The sequence below is a fragment of the Eublepharis macularius genome, chromosome 6, assembly GCF_028583425.1.
Source record: "Eublepharis macularius isolate TG4126 chromosome 6, MPM_Emac_v1.0, whole genome shotgun sequence".
Taxonomy (NCBI): Eukaryota; Metazoa; Chordata; class Lepidosauria; order Squamata; family Eublepharidae; genus Eublepharis; species Eublepharis macularius.
Genome location: NC_072795.1, coordinates 9,973,436 through 9,994,236, shown reverse-complemented (window position 1 = coordinate 9,994,236; position 20,801 = coordinate 9,973,436). Strand labels below are relative to the sequence as shown.

The following is a 20,801-nucleotide window of genomic DNA, read 5'->3' as shown; positions in this document are numbered from 1 at the left end:
AGATCTCTAAAAATTTTCTTTATGTGAGCTCTGTACAGGTGCAGGACTCATATGTGGCATATGCATGACTACCAAAGACGGTCAAGCAACCTGTGTAAGCCTAGCGCAAACATGACTGAAAATGTTCTCACTTAATTTTATTACATGGATTAATTATATGGAATGACATACCTGAATTAGAAGATCTTTGGAAAGCCTGAAGCCTAACCGCCAAACGCTTCCAATGATGGGCAGCCGGAGAGGTCCAGGAGGGTAATTCCTCCGTGACGACAGCTGCTTCAGAAAGTGCAGAATTAGGAGGCATGCCAGCAGGGCTATCAGAATTCCCTGTAGTCCCAACATTGTCCTTGCTTCTTTTTCTCTGTCTTTGTATCTTTCACCTGGATAGGCTGAATGTTCTTCCTCTAGTGGCTTTTCTTTCCTTCCCGATGGTTGCCACTTATCTCAGTTTTCTATTGACGTCCTTTTTATACACCATATGCACAGGAAGTCAGCAGGCACCATTGCAAACTAGTTTTGGAATGTGGTCATCCTGGCATGTATTGTCATAGTATGTGTAATTATCAATATGTTTAATCCCGATATGATTACTCAATTAATTATGGGGGAGAGTTTAATACTAATGTTCTATATAACCCAACCTAGGGCTGTAAAGTATCAATGTTGTTCCATGTATTTGCTGAAAGATTAAATTGCTATGTGTTTATGATATATATATGCCTTTGGAATTGCATATAGTTTGCCCTTTTATTTCTGCCTTCCGTCCTCACACTATCTATGGCAAATCTGGACAATGTCTGTTAGTCTTGTTTTCCTCAACTTCTTCAACTTCTACAGGAATTGGGTCCTTGTTTTTTCCTGATAAAACACTGTTGCAAATTTATTTATTTATTTATTTCAAATTTCTATTCCACCCTCCCCGCGAGTGGGCTCAGGGTAGATAACAACATGTTAAAATACAAAATACAATAAAATCCATACACATTTAAAACAGGATGGTGGACAGCTTTCACAGGGAGGGATAAGATTATATACACCCCTTTTTTCAGGCTGGTGGAGGCCCAGCCTCAGCAATATGCCTGGCGGAACAACTCTGTCTTGCAGGCCCAATGGAAAGATAGTAGGACTAAAAAGGCCCTGGCTCTAGTTGAGGCTAGGCAGGCCTCCTTGGGGCCAGGGACCACCAACAGCTGTTTGTCCCCTGATCAGAGTGTCCTCCGGGGAATATATGGGGAGAGACAGTCCTGTAGATATGCTGGTCCCAGTCTGCACAGGGCCTTATATGCACAATGTTGGCACCCTTTTTATACACCATAGACCCAGCTAAATGCACAGGAAGTCAGCAGGCACCATTGCAAACTAGTTTTGGAATGTGGATGCCGCACAGGGCCAATGATACACAACACAGTGGTGGCAACAGACGCATGCTGACATTTTCAGTGAATGGATGTGCAAGGTTGTTGATTTCTCCTTAATTTCAATTCCATTTTACTCTCTGCTCTGGATATTCTGCGATGTAAAATTATAAAGGAGGAGTAGAGGAAAATTCAGTCAGCAAATATGTGTTCATAGATTTTCCTGGAAGTTGACAGCTTTGACAGGGTTTTTTGTTTCTTCCTTTTGTGTGTGTGTGTTCTGCACAAATAAGTAAAAATAATTGTAAAAAGAACAAAAACAACTTCATTCAGGAGCAGAAGACAACAATAGACGGAGACAGCTGAATGTCCCTGGAGAGGAAGTTGCAAAGCGTTGGTGCCATTGACTGAGAAGGCCCTTTCTCGAGTTGCCACCCATCTAGCACCAGAAGCACATGAAGCCGAGACTCCAAAGATGATGCGATTGGATGGATATAATCATATGGGAGAAGGTGCTCCTTAAGGTACGCTGCCTCAAAGTTGTATAGAACTTTAAAGTACAATACCATCACCTTGAATTGAGCAAATTAGAAGCTGGTGTAGACGGTACAAGGCCCACTCCAGTCAACATTCTGCCTGTATGATTCTGTACCGACTATAATTTACAGATATGATCCTTACAACTCACTCCAGTAAATGTTCCGGCTGCACAATTCTGTACCAACAATAGTTTACAGACAGTCTTCAAGGACAGCCCCACATGCTGCACATTGCAGTACTCTAATCTAGATGTCACCAGGGCATGCATGACAGTGGCTCAACCTTTCCCACCCAGGAAGGACCACAGCTGGCTCACCAGTGCAAGCTGATGAAAGGCACCCCTAGCCAATGCAGCCAATTGCTTATCCAACAGAAGGCCTAAGTCCAGCAGCACCCTCAAGCTATGAACTTGCTCCTTAACAGGGAGTACAACCCCCTCCAGAACAGGAGGTATCCCACTTCCTGGGTTAAACCTTCTTCCCATCAGTAGTAGAAAGTTGGTAAACAGGAAAGTGGACATGTGTCTGTATAACAACCTGACACTTAGAAATGATTGCTTTGTAATTAGAGCTACACTCTCATTATCTTGTGTGGTCTGTAGATCTTATTAACCTAGAGGGACTTTTTGGGATTGTTGACTGTTGCTTTCTTCAGCAGCTGATTAATGCGCTACAGTTGTATTTTGACAGTAAGATCTAATCACTGGTAAAATACCTATCTTTCATAAATGTAACCCCCAGAGTCCCAAGGACCAGGTTCAATATGTTTACCAATTCAAAATATAAATGCAATTTATTTTAACACAACTATGAAAACATTCCCAAAGTTATTAATACTGGATCAGTAACCAGTGGTCCCAGAGCACAGTCCTACCCACAGTCCCCTGGTAAAGTGTGTGGACAGTTCTGTAGATTTGGCCAGAGGCTTTGCCTGGAACAGCGTCCCAAATATCTAGCAGGCCTTGCCACAGCAGGACTCTTCTTGTGAAGTTGCTGTCTGAATCCTGGGGCTTGCTTGTTGCCCTAGGAGCAGTTCCCCTTTTCTCCTAGCAAGATGAAGTGGGGCAGCTCTGTACTAGAGTGCTGGTTTCAAGCAGTCAATGAGTTGAGCTGCCAACAATTCCTGCTCTTGCTTCTTCAGTTCTTCCCAGCTACTGCAGTTCTTCCAGCCAGTAGTTTCAGCTATATGATGTTCTTAGCTCCAAAGCTTGGAAACAAGCTTCTCCTTCCAAACAGCAGCAACAGCTTTGCCCCCCCCCCCAGTTGGAAGAATGAGACAGACACAGAGCACTGGTATAAATGGCCACTTAATTAAACACAACATCAATACTAAACTGCGGCAAAGGCAAACTAGGCAGTACAGGTCAAGCCATGGGGTCAAGTCTGACCTCCGCGTTGACCTGTCTGGGCGAGCCCCGCTGCCCTGGGCATGATCTATTCATGGAATGGCCTCAGCCCGGCTGGCCAGGCAAAGGGTTCCCCCCCTCAAGCTCCTAAAGCCTCAGCTGTACAGCATGAGGGAAGGACTTGCACCTGGGGTTCCCTGGAGGCAGTCTGCACAGGTGGTGGTAGCTATGAAGCATACCATCCCTCCTGAGAGACCCCATTTCTCCATCGATGGGGAATTGCCAAAGGGGTGCTCACCAGCCCGCTCCTTTTCCCCCGACTTTCTCCTGCCAAGGGAAACCTATAAGGCACCACACCTAAAATGCCTCAAACTTCTGCTTCAGTACAAGGTAGGCAAAAAACCTGTTCCCCACCTGTGCCAATCAGGGAAAACAGGAAAAAATTCCTACCTTGCTCAAATAAAGCAACCTGCTAATCCTGCACTGAAACAGGGAGAGGAGGGTGGGCTGATTGCTCGGAGCAACTGAGCCTCAAGGGGGCGGAGATGCCTAACGGCTCTGACTCCGTCCCCCAAGGCAAAGACCCAGATGGCCGGGAAAAGGTTCTGTCTCCTCCTCCTTCCGAGGAGGTAAACGTCGGCCCTACGGCCAAAGCCTCTGTGCGGCTACCATGTAAGGCCGCATTCCTCCTCTCCTGTCTTTTCAGCTAGCCCAATCCTGTATTATACCCCCTCTCACAGTCATGGTGACCTCTTTTTTTATACACATGTCCCATGATCCTTTGCTAAACATGCAAATTAACACAACCCTAGGTACGGCTCAGTTATCTACTAGTCTGGTCTATCTATGTACCTGCAGTCTATTAATCAGACCTAGATCCTAGGCCCCAAACCCTTTTTCCAGTACAGGCTTACATAAATATAGATGAACACCCTTTGCCCTAGTGGTGGTACATAACAATAAGCCAGCCAGTTCAGTGCTCTCATGCAGTTATTATTTCTGAGAACCAAAGAAGTACAATATCCACTTATTGTTCCTGATCCAAAATTCTGCAGCAGTAGAATACTCAAATACTCATGAAGAAGTGAACTTCCCAATTCTTTTCAAAGAATAAGCTATTCTTTGTACTGGGCTTTATGCATGAAAAAGATCTTATGAGTGATCTGCTTTCCTGTACTGTGCAGGTCTCTGGTGGTGGTGGTGGAGGGTCTGAATTAAGACAGTTGTAGCAGTCAAATCATTCTCGGGTGAAGACATGGGTGAGTTTGGTCTCTCTCTCTCTCTCTCTCTCTCTCTCCAGCAGGCTACTAAGCAGCTCTGGAAAGTAATGGATCCTATTGGTTTTCAGATTTCTCTACTGGATTTTAGAAGTCTTAGAGTATTACTAGAAGTCTTTAGAGTATTACTAAAAGGAGACAGTATGAACATACGTGTGTGCCTGCAATGTGGGTCATATAGACACTTGCTCCCAGGGAATCTGGAAGTCTTTCTATACACAAATGTGGCAAGTCTTGATAAGCCTCTGAAGAATGAAAGAGAGAGACACATTTTTATCTGAGTGGCATCTTTATTTTCCTAACCCATATACACAGTAACAAAAAGAGAGAGAGAGAGAGAGAGAGAGATGCAGCTTTCAAATAATAGATCAACCTTAAGCAGTTGAAACAGAGACAGCAATTCTAGGCAGTTCAGTAATATACTACAATTATGAATTTATCTGCGGCAATCCAATTCACTATGAAAAATCACTGTGTCCAGTTATGGTCACCTAAATCATTGTGTTCCTTCTATGTTGCTAGTTGGAGGGAAAACCTCCCAGGAAAGATAGAGTTTGGGCCACCCGCTAAGAGAGACAATAATGTGGAAGGAATGTGGGAGAGAAAGGCAAGGAAAAGAGGGAAGGAGTCCCTTGCTAGGCAAAGGGGAGTTGGGAGATGATGAGAATCTAAGGGATGGTGGTAAGGCCAACTGTCCAAAGGTAGAATAAGATGTCGTAAGGACAGGGGAAGGAAAGTAGAACAAGGCACATCTACTCTTGACTTGTTTCTTAATTTGTCTTTAGACCTCATAAGGGAACTATAATATCTTTGGTTGCTCTGGCTGATTTTCTCCAGTTACAGATGGAGAAGGGAAAGGCATCTGGGCCAGTTCTTCTTGATCAATTGGAGGCTTTCACACAGTTGTTCATTCCGTTTCATTAGACCGCATGCAAAAGAGTGTCTTCATACTCTTTCTGAGTGGATTCAGAGAGTTTTCATTGAGCATGCTGACTTACCAGATCATGATCTTGTGAATAATGTAGTACTGAGTAAGGGTGTGCATAATGAATATCACGAGCCTTACAAATAATGAAAATAACTGTTTCCAGGTCTTATTTGTGACTCTCCAGAATGGAAATACTAGTCCTGTATTTGGTAGTCCCAAAACTCCTTCCTCATTAAATCCACGGGTCCCCCCCCCCCCCACGTTCTGGCATTGACCTATAAAGCAGCATGAGTTTGCATTTCACTTGAATCTGTACTGAATTTCTCCCTTCCAATCAGATTGTTGCAAGGGAGGAGCAAAGAGCACTCCAGCCAATCCCAAAGAGAGCTGACATTCTCCTCTACCCCTCCTTCCTCTTCTCCTTTCCTTGTAGACTGAGCTGTTCCGCCAGGCATATGGTTGATGCTAGGTGGTGTCCCCCCCCCAGCTTGGGGGAATAAAGTATATGCCCTCCCTTCCAGTGACACCTTTCATCTCCCACATTTCTTCCTTGGCGAAAAGGTGGTCGTCCAGATTATGTGCTGCTATGTTTTTGTTTCTATATTTATATAGATATGGTATTTTAAACTACGGTATATAAGTTTTTTGTGCTTTTAATGGTCTTAATGGCTTGAACTGTGAAATGTGTTTTTAAGCTTTGTTGTGATCCGACCGGAGCCTGCTGGTGTGGGGAGGGCGGAGTATAAATTGAACATAAATAAATAAATAAAATTGTGGGCTGGAGAGAGGCTTTTTTCTTGTGAAAATAGAAGAGCCTAATGTTGGAGGGGGAGGAGCCTGCTCAGGGGCCTGTCGAATGCAAACCCTTTGCCCCATTTTCTTGAAACTTGGGGGTTCTTTGAAGGCACAAGACAGGCACAAGACACTTCAATGCAATTTTGGTGACATTTGATGGAAAAACAACAACTCCCATCCCCAGAAGTCTCTCCTAGGGAATAATGACAGTGCAAAGTTGACTGGGGAATAGGGGCTGCAAGGGAACCCGTACTCACTTTTTGAATGGAAACAAACAACCACACCGAGAAAGAAAGGCAAATGCAGAATTTTCAGAGAAAAGGTACATTTTTTAAATTGTCGGTCACTCCCTATTCTTGCTACATAATTGCTTCTCACAGCAGGCAATTACTTCCATGGACAATTAAATCAGTCACAAATAAGACTGGTCATAATTAAATGATGTGTTTATCTAAGTAGTCCTTAGTGATACTAATGGCTGCTAATCACACTGAATTGGCACAATCTTTATGCATGTACAGTTCTGCAACCTGTCTGGCAGCACTGCTGGCGCCAGCATCTCTGGTGCCTGTGGCACCCCCCTCCCCCGCGTGCATACAGCGTGCACATGCCACGGATTGTGCGATGATGTCCTCATGCGATGACGTCATTGTGCTGCACAAGCTGGGGCGTTCGCCGGCGGATGGCTAGGGTGGCGGGCAGAGGCTGCTCCGCTCTCCGCATGCCACTGCGGCAGTGGCTCGTGGCTGCTGCGCCCGGCTGGGGGCATGTGGCGGCAGCGGTGGCTGCGGCACAGGGCTGGCTGGCTGCAGAAGCTGCGAGCCAGCCATGCCAGCTCCGCGGCACGTACCTCCGCCCCCGACACCCCCTCTGGCGCCTCTCCAGGGCCCTTGCACCTGAGGCCACTGCCTACCTGTCCTCTATAGGCGTGCCGGCCCTGTCTGGCAGACATAGCCAGGTATTTTTTTAAGAAACAAAAAAAATCCACATAAACTTACTAATGAGCTTAGTATATCCAATATAATGCAAGTCTATTTATTAACTATTCATAAATGCATTAAACCCTCAGTAATACCACAATTATAGAATAGAATTACCCTCAGTAATACCACAATTATAGAATAGGAATTTCCTCAAATACTCCTACTCACAGTTGGAACAACAATTTATTCAAGTGCTGCAATACAAGGGACCTCACAACATTCAATCAATAATAACAATAAGTGCTGGTGCAAAAATGTTGTTATAAATATCTCTCTCGTTGCACATATAACCTAAAATGTAAATGCATAAATAGCACCATAATTTCTTTAAGTATGATTTAATAGGTCCTGAGCACTAGGTATCCAAGTAGTGAGGAAGAATTCAAGTATAAATTCATACAGTGAAGGCAACTCCAGATGGCTGTGAATAATTCCAAAATGATGAATAATATTCATCTGACGGGTTGTCTAGATCCTGGTTAATCCCATTACAAATTTCATCTTTCTCAAAGAGTACACAGACAAAATTTCCATCAGTGACAAGTCTTTTAAGTACTTAATAGCATCTTCATTCATTAACATCCACTGCAGGCATATCCAGGTAATTTAACATGGACAGTTCACATCTGACCTAGACCTTTGAACACGGTAGGTTTAGCGCTCAACACATTTATGTCAAATTTCAAAGTATCCCTAAACCAAAAATGACTATTTAAGAAGAAATCTAATTACGGGGTGGGGGCGGTTTCAGCTGAAAAGGAAACACCCCTCGTAATAGACACATTTTAATAATCTTTCCTAAGACAGATATCACTTTATGTTGGCATTTATTTATTTATGTATTTATTTATTTGGCTGAATTTGGGTATCCTTAAAGTAAAAAAAAGTGTAACGAGCTTTTTTGGCCTATGTAACCTAGTTCATTAACCCAGGTTTAGGTGGGTTAATGAGCAGGCATCAACATCACACAGAGACACTCAAGTGGTAAATCTCAGTCTCAAAAAAAGACTAAGTGCCTTTTAAATTTGGAGGTGGAAGCTGAGGCAGGCAGCTGCTGTGAAAAAGCCATATAATTTGCAATAAAATATTTTTATTCTGTAAATTGAGTATATCTGAAATGATCGATTTTCTGTTCATGAGTAGAGAGCAGAACATGAACCAAAATTTAGCGTATCTTAAATTAATTTGATTTTAATTCTTGTGACGGACTCAGCTTCAAGTGCTGGGATTACCGGACAGTAAAGAGGGGAGAATGATTGACAGGTTTCCCCCCTTTGTAGCTAGCCTGAAATGGCAGTTGGTGATGGAATGCTGGGGGGTTGACAGTTGGAGTAAACTGATGAGTGAGAAGGAGTTGGAGCCTGGCTTCTGTTCTGACCAGAGAGGGTCAACCAGAGAGTCCTCTGTGTGAGGAAGGAAGAGGAAGGTGTACTCTTTAAGAAAAATCATTACGTTCATGAAGCACTTGTAGTCCTTGGAATAAAGTGGGAAAGAAAGCATTAACTTCTGTATAGATACAAGAGATCTTGGAATTGTAGTGGGCCAAGAAAGTGGATATAAAGGAGTCTCCCCTTTGGCTACAGGAACACAGGGTTATAGCTATAACACCTGCCTAGTATCTAGAAAGGGCATTGACTCAGTGTAGTACCCTCAGATCTGCAGAAGAGGGGAAACCGTGCTGTGTGTGTGTTAAAAGAGGAGCACTTAACTTGTGAAAAAGTGCCAACCTCAGAAAGAGCTTTCCTGTAACATCTGCTAAGTCTAATAACACCAACATCTCTCATCCAAGCCAGCAACTAAAGAACCATACCAAGTATTTCGTGCCTCACATCCGTGAAGTATTCAGTACAACAACCTCTAAGTTACTCCAGTTTTAAACACCTGCCTACATGCATACTTATTCAACCTTTTTCTAAATAAACCTTCTGTTTCCTTTTGAATTTCCATAAGCCTTGTGTGCCAGTCTCTTTGTAAGGGAAGTGCAAACCCCTGATCTTTCCTCTACTTAGACTTGGTTGGGTAACCACACCACTTACAGATTCCTAAGGATGGGACTGGAAAGAATGTTGAAGCTAAACCTCAGCCATGCTACTGAAGACTTTCCAGCTCAGTATTCAGCTTCATAGGCTTAGAGAGGATAAGTTTTACCTCAGGGTAGAGGAAGGTCAGCTCAAGCCTGAGTTACTCTAGGGTTTGTGACATGTTACAGCAAGCTCCTTCTGAGGTTGGCACTCCTTCACAATTCTCATCAAAAGTTATTCATGATCAGTTATTTTATAGCAGTAGAGTAGCATCCCTGATAAAGAGGAACAACTCCAGTTATTGAGACTGTAGCACATTACTTGAAGTATAGTATCATGTCTGTGTACACCCATGCCATGAGCTGAAGGAAAAGGAACATGATCCCAAATCAAGAGGAGTGGTTGAAGAAATGAAGGAATGTGTACACTTGAATAAACTAACCTGTATGTTGCATTAAAAAAAAAGTTCAATAAATGGGATGTTATTTTGACTAGGGTAGTGACTTAATTTTAATGACACCTGTACGACTTTATTTATAGAGGTGTAGATGAAATTGTAAAGCTCTATATCCAACTTCCTTTTTACTGAACACGGTTTTGTTATTCTTTAAAAAGTTCAGATTACCTAGGATATGATAGAAAAAAGGATGTGATAAGGGGGGGGGAGTCTTTGGTTTGGTGGTTATACTCATTGAGCCCAGCTACAGTATGTAAAGCCAACTAGGATTGGTATCTGGGGTTGCTTGCCAGCTCTGGCCTGGGAAATTCCTGGCGATTTCGGGGTAGTACCTGTGAAGGGGGAAGTTTGGGGAAAGGATTTGAGCTACCATTTGTGGTATGTCATAAAGTTTGTCCTCCAGTGTTGCCAGACAGATTCAGGTGGGTAGCCATGTTCTCTGAGGAATTTACCTTTCTGGAGATCCGTTGCAATTCTAGGAGGCTCACCTGGCAGCTTGCATGCCTATTGGTAACTCTTTTAACCTTGTCTAAGCTTCAGTTGCCACTCTGCCTTTTAAATGGAAAGCTACCAAACTAAGCACGGTCATCTGGTTGCAACATGTTGGCACAAATTTAAGAAATGTGCCAACTCTCCTACTTTTACTCTGTGGTAATTACCTGTATTCATTCAATGAGCAACTAAATTGAGCAACTAATTGTTATCTGCCCTGAGTCCACTTGTGTGGAGGGCGGAATACAAACTTTAAATAAATAAACAAACAAACAAATAAATAAAATGTACAGGACTTGTCAGGAATGAATGGGAGCATATAGGCATAACGTTTTAAGTGCAATGAAACTCCATTGTATGCATGTTTCTTGATTCGAAAAAATATTTTCAGTTGATGTTGTTTTCAGGAAAGCAGGTTCACCATATGTCAGTTCCTGGCAGGTAGATCCCTCAGCCCCTCTCCAGTGAACACATATTGATTCCAGTAGAAAAGCTTTTAGGATCTTTACAGTTCAGGTCTGAACTCCATCACGGAGCTTGGTAGACGTGACAAGGCAAAGCAGATAAGCATTGTTATACTTGATTTTCCCACTCTCAAATAACTGTTAGGATTTTGGGCGCGCAACTCTACACGAGTCCTGTGAGAACCCTTTTTAGTAATGGTTAAACAATTAGTACACAGTAACAGGTTCCCAGCATCTGAGCAAAGTAGCAGGCGTCTGGAGTCTCCAAGGTCATCTCTGGCTTGAAGAAGCATAGTTCTGTGAGATAACATGAGAGGCCCCCTCTAGTTAGAAGGCCGGGAGAAATAGCAGTTATAATATGGAAAGAACATGGCTAAGGAGAGAATACATCTTATTAGCATCAAACATTCAATATACTGTAGCAGCAGTGACATAACAACCCAACAATCATGGCATGGGTGTACACAGACATGACACTATACTTCAAGTAATGTGCTACAGTCTCAATAACTGGAGTTGTTCCTCTTTATCAGGGATGCTACTCTACTGCTATAAAATAACTGATCATGAATCACTTTTGATGAGAATTGTGAAGGAGTGCCAACCTTGAGCTGACCTTCCTCTACCCTGAGGTAAAACTTATCCTCTCTAAGCCTATGAAGCTGAATACTGAGCTGGAAAGTCTTCAGTCACAGTGAGTGGTCCTGGGGCACCAACTCTATATGTTTTCAGGTGTGTTTGTATTCTTATGTGCCTCTCACCATTCCTGTGTTCTATCAGTTTCCCAATAAAGGTTTTAATTTTATTCTGTCTTCCTCCTGCTTGTTTCTGGGAATCTCCCCACGCTGATATGAGGCACTGCCCACATCTGAGATCCTGGTATACGTAGGTGCTCTTATGCATAATGCAAGGAAAGGCTGGCCTGGCAACATCCATGTGGACATGCACACACATATGGGGTTGAGGAGGAAGGGGTCTCCTGCAGCCCCTGAGCCCCCAGCTGCCACAATGGCTCATGTTATGCAGATTAGGAGGGGGGGAAACAATCATTAGGAAAGAAAAAGCAATTATTAAAGGAGAGCCAGGAGGTTCCAGGTATGTGGAGCTGGTTCATGCCCATTCAATGGCCTTCTGCTTAGGTGCTGTGGTGCCCCAGGACCACTCACTGTGACTTAAGAAGTCCTCCAACGTAGCAAGTTGAGGAGCACCAGGAGGAATTCCATCTTGCCCAGAAAGCCTTCTAGCAGGCCTTTTGGGCTTCTCTGATTAAAACTGTTAATCCAGCGTTAAATGATGGGAAAGTAGCATATGTGCGCGATGCACACTTGCACACACACAAGTCAATATTCCATGTGGAAGGACCAATCTGGCCAGATTTTAAAAATTTTGGCACAGCAAGGAGACTTGTTGAGTTCTTCTTGCCATTTTGTTGTATGCTAACGGTTTTAGTTGGAACGAGAGGCTGGCAGCCCGAAACCTGTCCAGTCTCCCACTCAGGTTCCTTGGACTCATGAGTTGGTCTATGTCTCCACACTCCACTCTTCTGCTCCTCACATCAGGACTCTGCAGGATTTCCATACCTACAGGTCAGGTCACATGCTTTCATCTCCACCCCCCTCTCCCCACTTTGTTTTCCTTTATAGACAGGTAGCTGTCAGGGAAAGCTTTTTGGTTTCCTGTTCTGCAATCTATCTGTCTCTCTAATTTCTTGTAACAGTTATTTAATTCAGCTGATGTTATCTCAATAAAAACTCTTTTCATTTTAACAGTGCTTATTCCCCCTTGTTATTCTTGAGTTCTGGACTGGATCTGGATGTTGGTATATACTGGTATAAACTAAGGCTATCATTCTTTGGTCACATCATGAGAAGACAAGAATCTCTGGAAAATTCAATAACGCTAGGAAAAGTGGAAAGCAGTAGGAAAAGAGGCAGGCCTAAAATGAGATGGCTTGACTCAATAAAAGAAGCCACGTTATCCAGTTTGCATGATCTGAGCAAGTCTGTTAAAGATAGGTTGTTTTGGATGTCTTTCATTCATAAAGCCACTATAGGTTGGAGGCGACTTGATGGCACATGACACACATACATACACTGGTTAAAGATCCAAGTATTGTTTCAAATACCCCTCTGTTCACATGTTTCTTCTGGGCCAGCAAGGGGATGCCTTTGCTTGTAGCAATTTATGTAACACTTGGCCCAATTAGATCCATACTAGAGATGGGCACGAGCTGAAATATGAAACAAAGTTCATCACAAACCGGGCCGGTTTTTGGTTCGTAAACTGTTGGTTCATCGGAGCTCATCTCTGACGAACTGCAATGAACCACTATGATTTTTACAGCTATTCTTTTTGTTTGTTTTTCAGTCCATTACTGCAGACAGCCTGGTACCAATCAATCTGTTACCTTGGCAAATGGGGGGATGGGCTTTCTGCAGACCTTCTGTGGCCCTGGAAGGGGCATATGTACAATTCAAACAAGCTGGATCATAAACCAGGCAAGTTCATGGCAGTCTGTGGTTCATGAAATGCGACGAATGACGAACCTCAACAAACTGCCATTTTCCCAGTTCATACCCATCTCTAGTCCACACACACACCTCAAGCCATGTGCTATGTAACCTAAGGTTGTGTGTTTGTTGTATGCATAACACATCAGAAAATAAAGCAAGGAATCTCACACTTGGCCACCAGCTTCAGGATGGTTATGCTGTCAAGAGAAACCACCACCTCCCCAGTGCTATTGGCAATGGAAGGTAAGATTCTTTGTATGTGGCAGGCATCAGTCATCAGAAAAAGTCAGGCATCCCAAAATCAGTCACCAGCTTTAGGATGATGACGGGTCTTGTAGTGCCCAAAGTGAAGGATATTGGAACAGCCTGTCACAGATTAGCTCCCAAATATCCCTTCAGTATTTGAAAAATACTGAGAGCCAGTTTGGTGTAGTGGTTAAGAGTGCGGGACTCTAATCTGGAGAGCCGGGTTTGATTCCCCACTCCTCCACTTGTAGCCAGCTGGGTGACCTTGGGGAAGTCACTTAAGAATGGCAGGACTCTAATCTGGAGAGCCAGGTTTGATTCCCCACACCTCCACTTGAAGCCAGCTGGGTGACCTTGGGCTAGTCAAGGCTCTCCAGAGCTCTCTCAGCCTCACCCATCTCGCAGGGTGTTTTTTTGTGGGGATAATAATGACATACTTTGTAAATTGCTCTGAGTGGGCATTAAGTTGTCCTGAAGGGTAGTATATAAATCAAATGTTGTTGGTATCATTATCATTATCATTATCATTATCATTATCATTATCATTATCATTATCATTATCATTATCATTATCATTAAAAGAAGCAAGACTTACTTTCAAGAAGCCAGGAGGAAGATAGCACAGACAGGGGAGGTAGAAAAAAACCACCACCCTTCAATACAAAACCAAGGATGTTTAACAACTTCCTTAGCCTATCAGAACCTGTATGGTGCGGTGCAAAGAGTGTCTGACTAGGATCCCGGAGGCCCAGATTTGAGTCACCATTCTGCCATGGAAGGTTGCTGGCCGACCTTGGGTCGTTCATACACTCTTAGCTTAACTTACCTCACGGGATTGTTGTGAGGATAAAATGGAGGTCAGGAGAACTGTGTATGCCACTTTGAGTCCCCATTGGAAAGAAAGTTTGTTATAAATCAAATTTGGTAACAGATCTTGCTGTTGTTTCATCGGGTATCGCTGCAGCTCTTTCGGCAAGAGGCGGCATTCCTTATTCCATGTTCAAATTACCATTGCATATCATGAGTGCAGCAAACTGTGGGATTGGCAAGCAAATGTGACTAGCCACACCTCTAGTAATTAAAACAATTATGCTGAGTCACTCACTTTGAAACTGTGTTAACATATTTTCAGAATGGTGTGTTACCTTTTGTCACACAAGTGCTCTAATTATCAGTGATTTGACTTTGCTAGCTGAGGAATCCCATCAATTAGAATCATGTGGTTTGTAGGATGAGCCCTGATTGATCTATGTAGCCTGGTAGCTACACAAAGCAAAAATCTTTAGGGTTATTACAAGTGGTGGAATTCCTTTTTCCAAAACTTTCTTTTTTAGATACAACAATTGGTTCTCTTATTTCTATCATCTATTACCTGGTCTCTTTAACCAAAGATGTTGAAGAATGAAACTGTGACCTTCTCCATGCCAAGCAGCTGCTCTACCACGGAGCCACAGCCCCTCCTCAAATGATATAGCCCCTCCCTACTGGTTAAGAGAGTAACAATTGGCAATGCTGTCAATCGGAAACCTCCTTTAACATCACGGACACAGAAAGGGGGATATTATACAGCAAATTTAAATGTGGATACAGGCTGTAAGGCACCAACTTTGTGGAGTACCAGAGAACTTGCCAGACTCAGTTGTCTAACACAAAATACAGAATCCGGGGAACCGCAATAAATTACCAATCAATTGAAAATTAATTTTTTATATATGTTTTTGCTTGTGCAAAGTGCTGAAGTGCAAATGCATATATATATCAATTCAAAGTGGAGTTATGAACAATAATAATGAGGTAGTCTGTCAATCCAGAAATAATACAATATATACAGTCTCAACTGGTGGATGGAGAGTATACAAGGATGGGGAGAAATGTCCCGCTTGAGATGAAATTCAGACCATCAGTCCAAAGATGGAACTGGAAGTGCCAAGAAACACTGCCGACGGGCTTATGCTCAGATTTCCATTTCCCATTTCGTTCTTACTTCTTCTTGGGCATAATTCAATGGATGGTCACAGGTATCTCTCCTCACACCCCACTCAGTTGGAAATACAATGAAGGCTCAAAATGCAATTAGATGACAAGCGGGACGTTTCTCCCCATCCTTGTATACTCTCCATCCACCAGTTGAGACTGTATATATTGTATTATTTCTGGATTGACAGACTACCTCATTATTATTGTTCATAACTGCACTTTGAATTGATATATATGCATTTGCACTTCAGCACTTTGCACAAGCAAAAACATATATATAAAAAATTAACTTTCAATTGATTGGTAATTTATTGCGGTTCCCCAGATTCTGTATTTTGTGTTGTTCCTCTTTCCGGGGGTTCCCTTTGTTTTTGAGACTCAGTTGTCTGACTGAAAAATACAGATGCCTTGAGCTGTAAAAAATGCTTTCTATTATCTCAGTCTAGCCTGGAAGATGGCCCCCTATCTTGACATGGTCGATCTGGCCAACTTAATCCATGGTAACATCTTGACATAGTACTTAGGTCTCCCTACTGAGCTAACTTAGAGACTCCAGTAGGTGCAGAAAGCTGCAGCTTGGTTATTATTGGGAGCTAGGAGAAGAACAAATATTACTCCCTTTCTGCAGTCACTCTATTGGTTACCTATCAGACACCATGCCCAATTCAAGATATTGGCTATCACAAACCTTTTCATGGCCTTGGTCTTGCATATCTAAGAGATGACCTCTCTCTCCCTACATGTCACCACAGCAGCTTTGCTCATCTGAACAGAGCATTCAGCGGGTGCCACCCTGCACATGGGCAAAATCAACAGCTGCCCATACAGAGGCATTTTCTGTGATGGCTGCTTCTTTATGGAATGGCCTACCTGAATAGGTTAGGAAAGCTCCCACTCTCTTGGCTTTTTCCAAATGATGCAAAACTGAATTATTCACGAGGGCTTTGCAGTCAGATAGGAGGGCTGCAATGTAAGGAAATGGACCCAGAGAGATGCACCAGTAGAGGGATAGAGAATGTAGAATTTACTACTATGTGCTACTGTGCGCTATCTGCTGCTTTGGGTATGCTCCTACCAGGTAGTTCTAGGTTGTTTCATGTTGTTTAATCTATCAGTCTTAGAATTGCTTCTGCTCTGTTTCAGCATTTATCCAACTCTGTATTAGAGGTAGCCGATAGAGAGGTATTTCCTCAGGTGGGAGGAGACCTTGACCTACCAAGATTGCACTCCTGCATCTGGTCCAGGCCCCAACCCTAGCCCTTTGCCTTCTTTGGAAGACTGTAGCAGGTTTAGTGGTGGTGGGTCCATACCGGGGTCTCCAAGCATGAGGACCCCATTGGCTGAGGGGGCAGTGTCGCTGCTGGCTCAGGGTCCATTCGGGTAGCCTCTGAGGAAGCTGCCTCACAATTGGGGTCTGCCAAGGTGAGGACATGGGGGCAAATGTTCCCCCTCCTCCAATGAAGACTTATCATCTCACTCAATACCAGAATAGTCCATGAAACCCGCCTCATCTCAGGAGGCCCAGGTGCCACATTCTCCACCTTGTACAAGGTTCAGGCAGGCCGGGTGCTGCCTTTCCCTCCTTGCACAAGGCTTGGACTGGCAGGGGTTAGCACACTTGTTACAAGACTGGCCTGGTCTAAGTGAGGGGGGAGGCCATCGACCCATAGGGAAGTATCATGATGCTCTTACTGGCTAATCTGCCCCTACCTGTGAGGTAAATTTTGATTGAAATGTATAACTGGCACAAGGTCACCCAGTCATTTCCCAGTACAGAATGGGGATTCAAGGCCCTAATCTGAAACTCTAACCAATACACCATGCTGGCTTTAGGGATGCCAGTCCACTGCATGGGGAAGGGGATCCCCTGTTCCCACCCTCCAATCCCCAGTTTACCTGACTGGCAGGGGGAATGCACCTCCTGGAGCATGCCCCCAGGTGTGGCATGCTCCCAGATGGTGCAACACACTCCTGTGTGCTGCAGCAGCCAGATTCAGGCAGATTTGGGCCTGATTCAGCCCAAATCAGGCCCAGATTCAGGCCAAATCAGGCCCGAAATGAGCCAAATTAGGCCTGTGAGTAGCATGGGACTGTCATGCTCCACAGCAACCCAACTTGGCCCCAAATCAGGCTGAATCGAGACCAATTCGACCCCCTAGAGAGTTCAGGAGTGCTCCCAGGGTTGTCCTTGACCCATGTGATGATGTCACTTTACAGAAGTGACATCATCATGCAATCTGAGAGCATGTGCATGCTGCGCACGTGCAAAAGAGAAAACACAAAGGTCAGAGCCAGGTCCCACATCTCCCACCTAGGGGGACCTGGCAACCCTAGCTGGCTTTCCTGGGGTGCTGGCCATTCAAGAATAGCAAGCAGCCGGGCCTGGATCTATCATACAAGTCACATGGTAAGTCTCCCAGAGGTTACTGGTGGGCTTAGTACCTCTGAAGCCTCCTTCAAAGGCCAAATCAACCCTGGAAAGGGCCCTGCCCCCTCCTGCTGCTTTTTACTAGCAGAAACCAAACCTGGAAGCCTAGCAATGACCACTGAGGGCATCCATTTCTTAAAGCTACAGGTGCCCCTTTTACCATTTTGGGTTTTTAAAACTCGCCCAAGGTTTTGTTCCTTTGGCTTTGGTTTTTTTAGAATTCAGATTCTTTCAATCATGGAACATTTTTCAAGTTTAAAGGAAGATCTGTGGTTTCTGTTCAGTGAGCTAGTCTCTGTATTTGAGTATCCACAGAGTTGAAATTTAGATATATTGATGGTGATGCTGCTGCTGCTACTGATGATGATGATGATGATGATGATGCAACCAGGAACATTACAGATCTAACTGAATTCCAGTTTGAGAAGGCGGCAGGCTCTGACAGAAAACCAAACTGATCAGAGTAAGATTAGCTTTAAACTGAAGGAATGGAGTAGACACCGACAGTTGCAAATGCGCAACTCTGATTTGTATAATTTATTATGAATTGCCTCGGGGAACAGCACAGAGCTTATAAGGATGGGGATGCAATGATACCCCGCCTATAGGCTCTTCGTTGAGTTCCTTCACTCCTTCTGGCAGCTGGAAGGTGAATGCTCTAATCAGGTTGGTGAAGAAGATGAAAAGTTCTGTCTTTGCCAGCCGTTCTGCCAGGCACACACGGGCCCCTGCAAAGAAAAGAATGGAAGGCAGCAAGTAAGTAATATGTTTCCATGTATTCCCTATCATGCATCCCCCAGGTGAGTCCCTAGATTGGACTTCTTTGCCCCTGCAAAGAAAAGAACAGAAGGCAGCAAGTAAGTAATATGTTTCCATGTATTCCCTATCATGCATCCCCCAGGTGAGTCCCTAGATTGGACTTTGATAAAGGAATGTGTGTTAGAAGGTCAAGGCTTCTTCCTACCTCCCAAAGCAGCATATCAGCAACTTTTGTTGCCACAACCATTGACCTGCTTCCTCCATATTTTGTGGCCAAACTGATTTCTTTCGTGTTTCTCTGCCCTCCCACAACAAAAACGCAAAGGGTGGAAGTATGCCTCATTTCATCACATTAACTTTAATCGAATGACTATCTCCAGGCGAACTCTCTCAGCATCTGGCCATCAGATCATTCATCAAGGCCTTTTCAGTGTTTCCTCAGCAGATATCCACAAGAGAAGCTCTAAGAGGGTGGAATTAGGAGGCAGTATTTCGGGGCATCTGGTCACCTGGGTGGATGGATTAGTCTGGGCAATCATGTGATTCATTTTCATATGAAGTTTGGGTTGTGTTCTGGTAATGGAAGGGAGCCCCACCGATGTTCTTTGGCTGGGGCTGGGGGATTCTTGGCTGCTGAGAAATTTCTCATCTCTCAGACTGATCTGATCTTACTTGTAATTGTTTGTAATTATTGGTTTTTTAATTTTTTTCACAGGGTTGCTACAGGGAGGCAGGCAATGGCAAGCCACCTCTGAATGTCTCCTGCCTTGAAAACCCTCTAAGGTCTCCACAATTTGCCTGTGACTTGGCAGCACTTTCCACCAGTATGTTTGTAAACCCAGTTTCAATTCCCATCTATTCTTTCCCCAGTGGTTCTTTCTACATGGGCTGATCATTCCCCCATTCCCCAAACATGCCATGTCCTGGTTTGCATCACCAAATCAGATTAAAGGACTTAAGGTAACCTCCCTGGCTGATTTATCTTTATGTTTTATTGTATTGTTAAATATTTTACATGTACATTTTAAATGCAGCTTGATGTTTGCTGCCTTGGGGACTCTGTTTGGGTAGAAAGGTGGAACAGAAATGTTTTAAGTTAAATAAAAAAATATATTGGAAGAAAATGGATAGGATGCGGCTTATTTCATTGAGCTGACATACCAGTTCCCTGAAGACAGCGAAGCACACCAGATTTGGCTACAGTCCAGCAGTGCATCTCACCAGCCCCGTGTTTCACCAAGCATAGTGGGCTGTCCCACAATGTGGGAAACTGCTTTGGGGTGCCACAGTCAAGACCACTATATTCTAACAATTTAGGACAGCTGTCCTTTGCAGCGCCCTACAAGATGTTTCTTTTTAAAAAGTTTCTCTTCAGACCTCTAAGGTTCCCTAAAATACTCCCAAGTCAGATGGAAGGGACTAGTCTCAACTATTGTAGCCATCAGCTGTTGGGGTAGGTGGCATAGCATCCAGCTAGGGAAATCCGAGGGTAGACTTTGAGGAGGGGAGGCACCTCAGTGCAGTAGAATGTTATTTATTTACCTTATAGACTTAAAATAAGCTCAGAACAAGAAAAAGTAAAAGATGGGTGTGTAATAGAATATTAGAGTTTAAGTTAATATTAGAATCAGGAGGATTGTGGAAAGTAAAGAGTTTAGATAATCGGAAAGTAAAATGGATGTAATGTTATATTTTTAATATCTTGATTGCTAATATATATGATTATGCTAGCATTATTTTAGGTAGAATATATGGTTTACCTGAGGTATTTAAAGGGAAACTTGTACCATAGAGATATAGAGATATTTTTAGTAGAGATTTAATAAGCTTAGAGAAAAGAGTATTAAGTGTGTGTTTAACAGGGTATATGAGATATTAAGTAATTAAGTAATAAAATAGACTAAGGGTTGGAAAACTGTTGGAAGTCAACTAAAAAGGGGGGAGGAAAAGGAGGGGGTTAGAAATATACTTACAAGGGGGTAATGAATGTACTGAATGATATTATAATCTAATCCAATAAAAAATTTAAAAAAAAGAATGTTATTTATTTATTTATTACATTTCTAGATCGCCCTCCCCATCGGATGGGCTCAGGGTGGTGTAACAACATACAATTTATAAAATACAGTTTAAAACAATAAAAGCATTATAAATAAACATTTAAAAACATTATTCCATGTGCAATAAAATTTCTCAAATGGCAGGTATAAATATTAAAATT

At 43.3% G+C, this 20,801-nt stretch overlaps 1 protein-coding gene across 1 annotated transcript in view; it reads right to left on the bottom strand.

Moving 5' to 3' along the window:
* LOC129332045 (cytochrome P450 2J2-like) overlaps nucleotides 1-342 on the bottom strand; it is a 38,728-nt gene extending 38,386 nt beyond the window's left edge. Inside the window, exon 1 of the mRNA XM_054982817.1 lies at nucleotides 172-342. Within this exon, the coding sequence (XP_054838792.1) occupies nucleotides 172-342 (171 nt within the window). The remainder of the gene's footprint in view (nucleotides 1-171) is intronic.
* Between the last annotated feature and the right edge of the window lie 20,459 nt (nucleotides 343-20,801).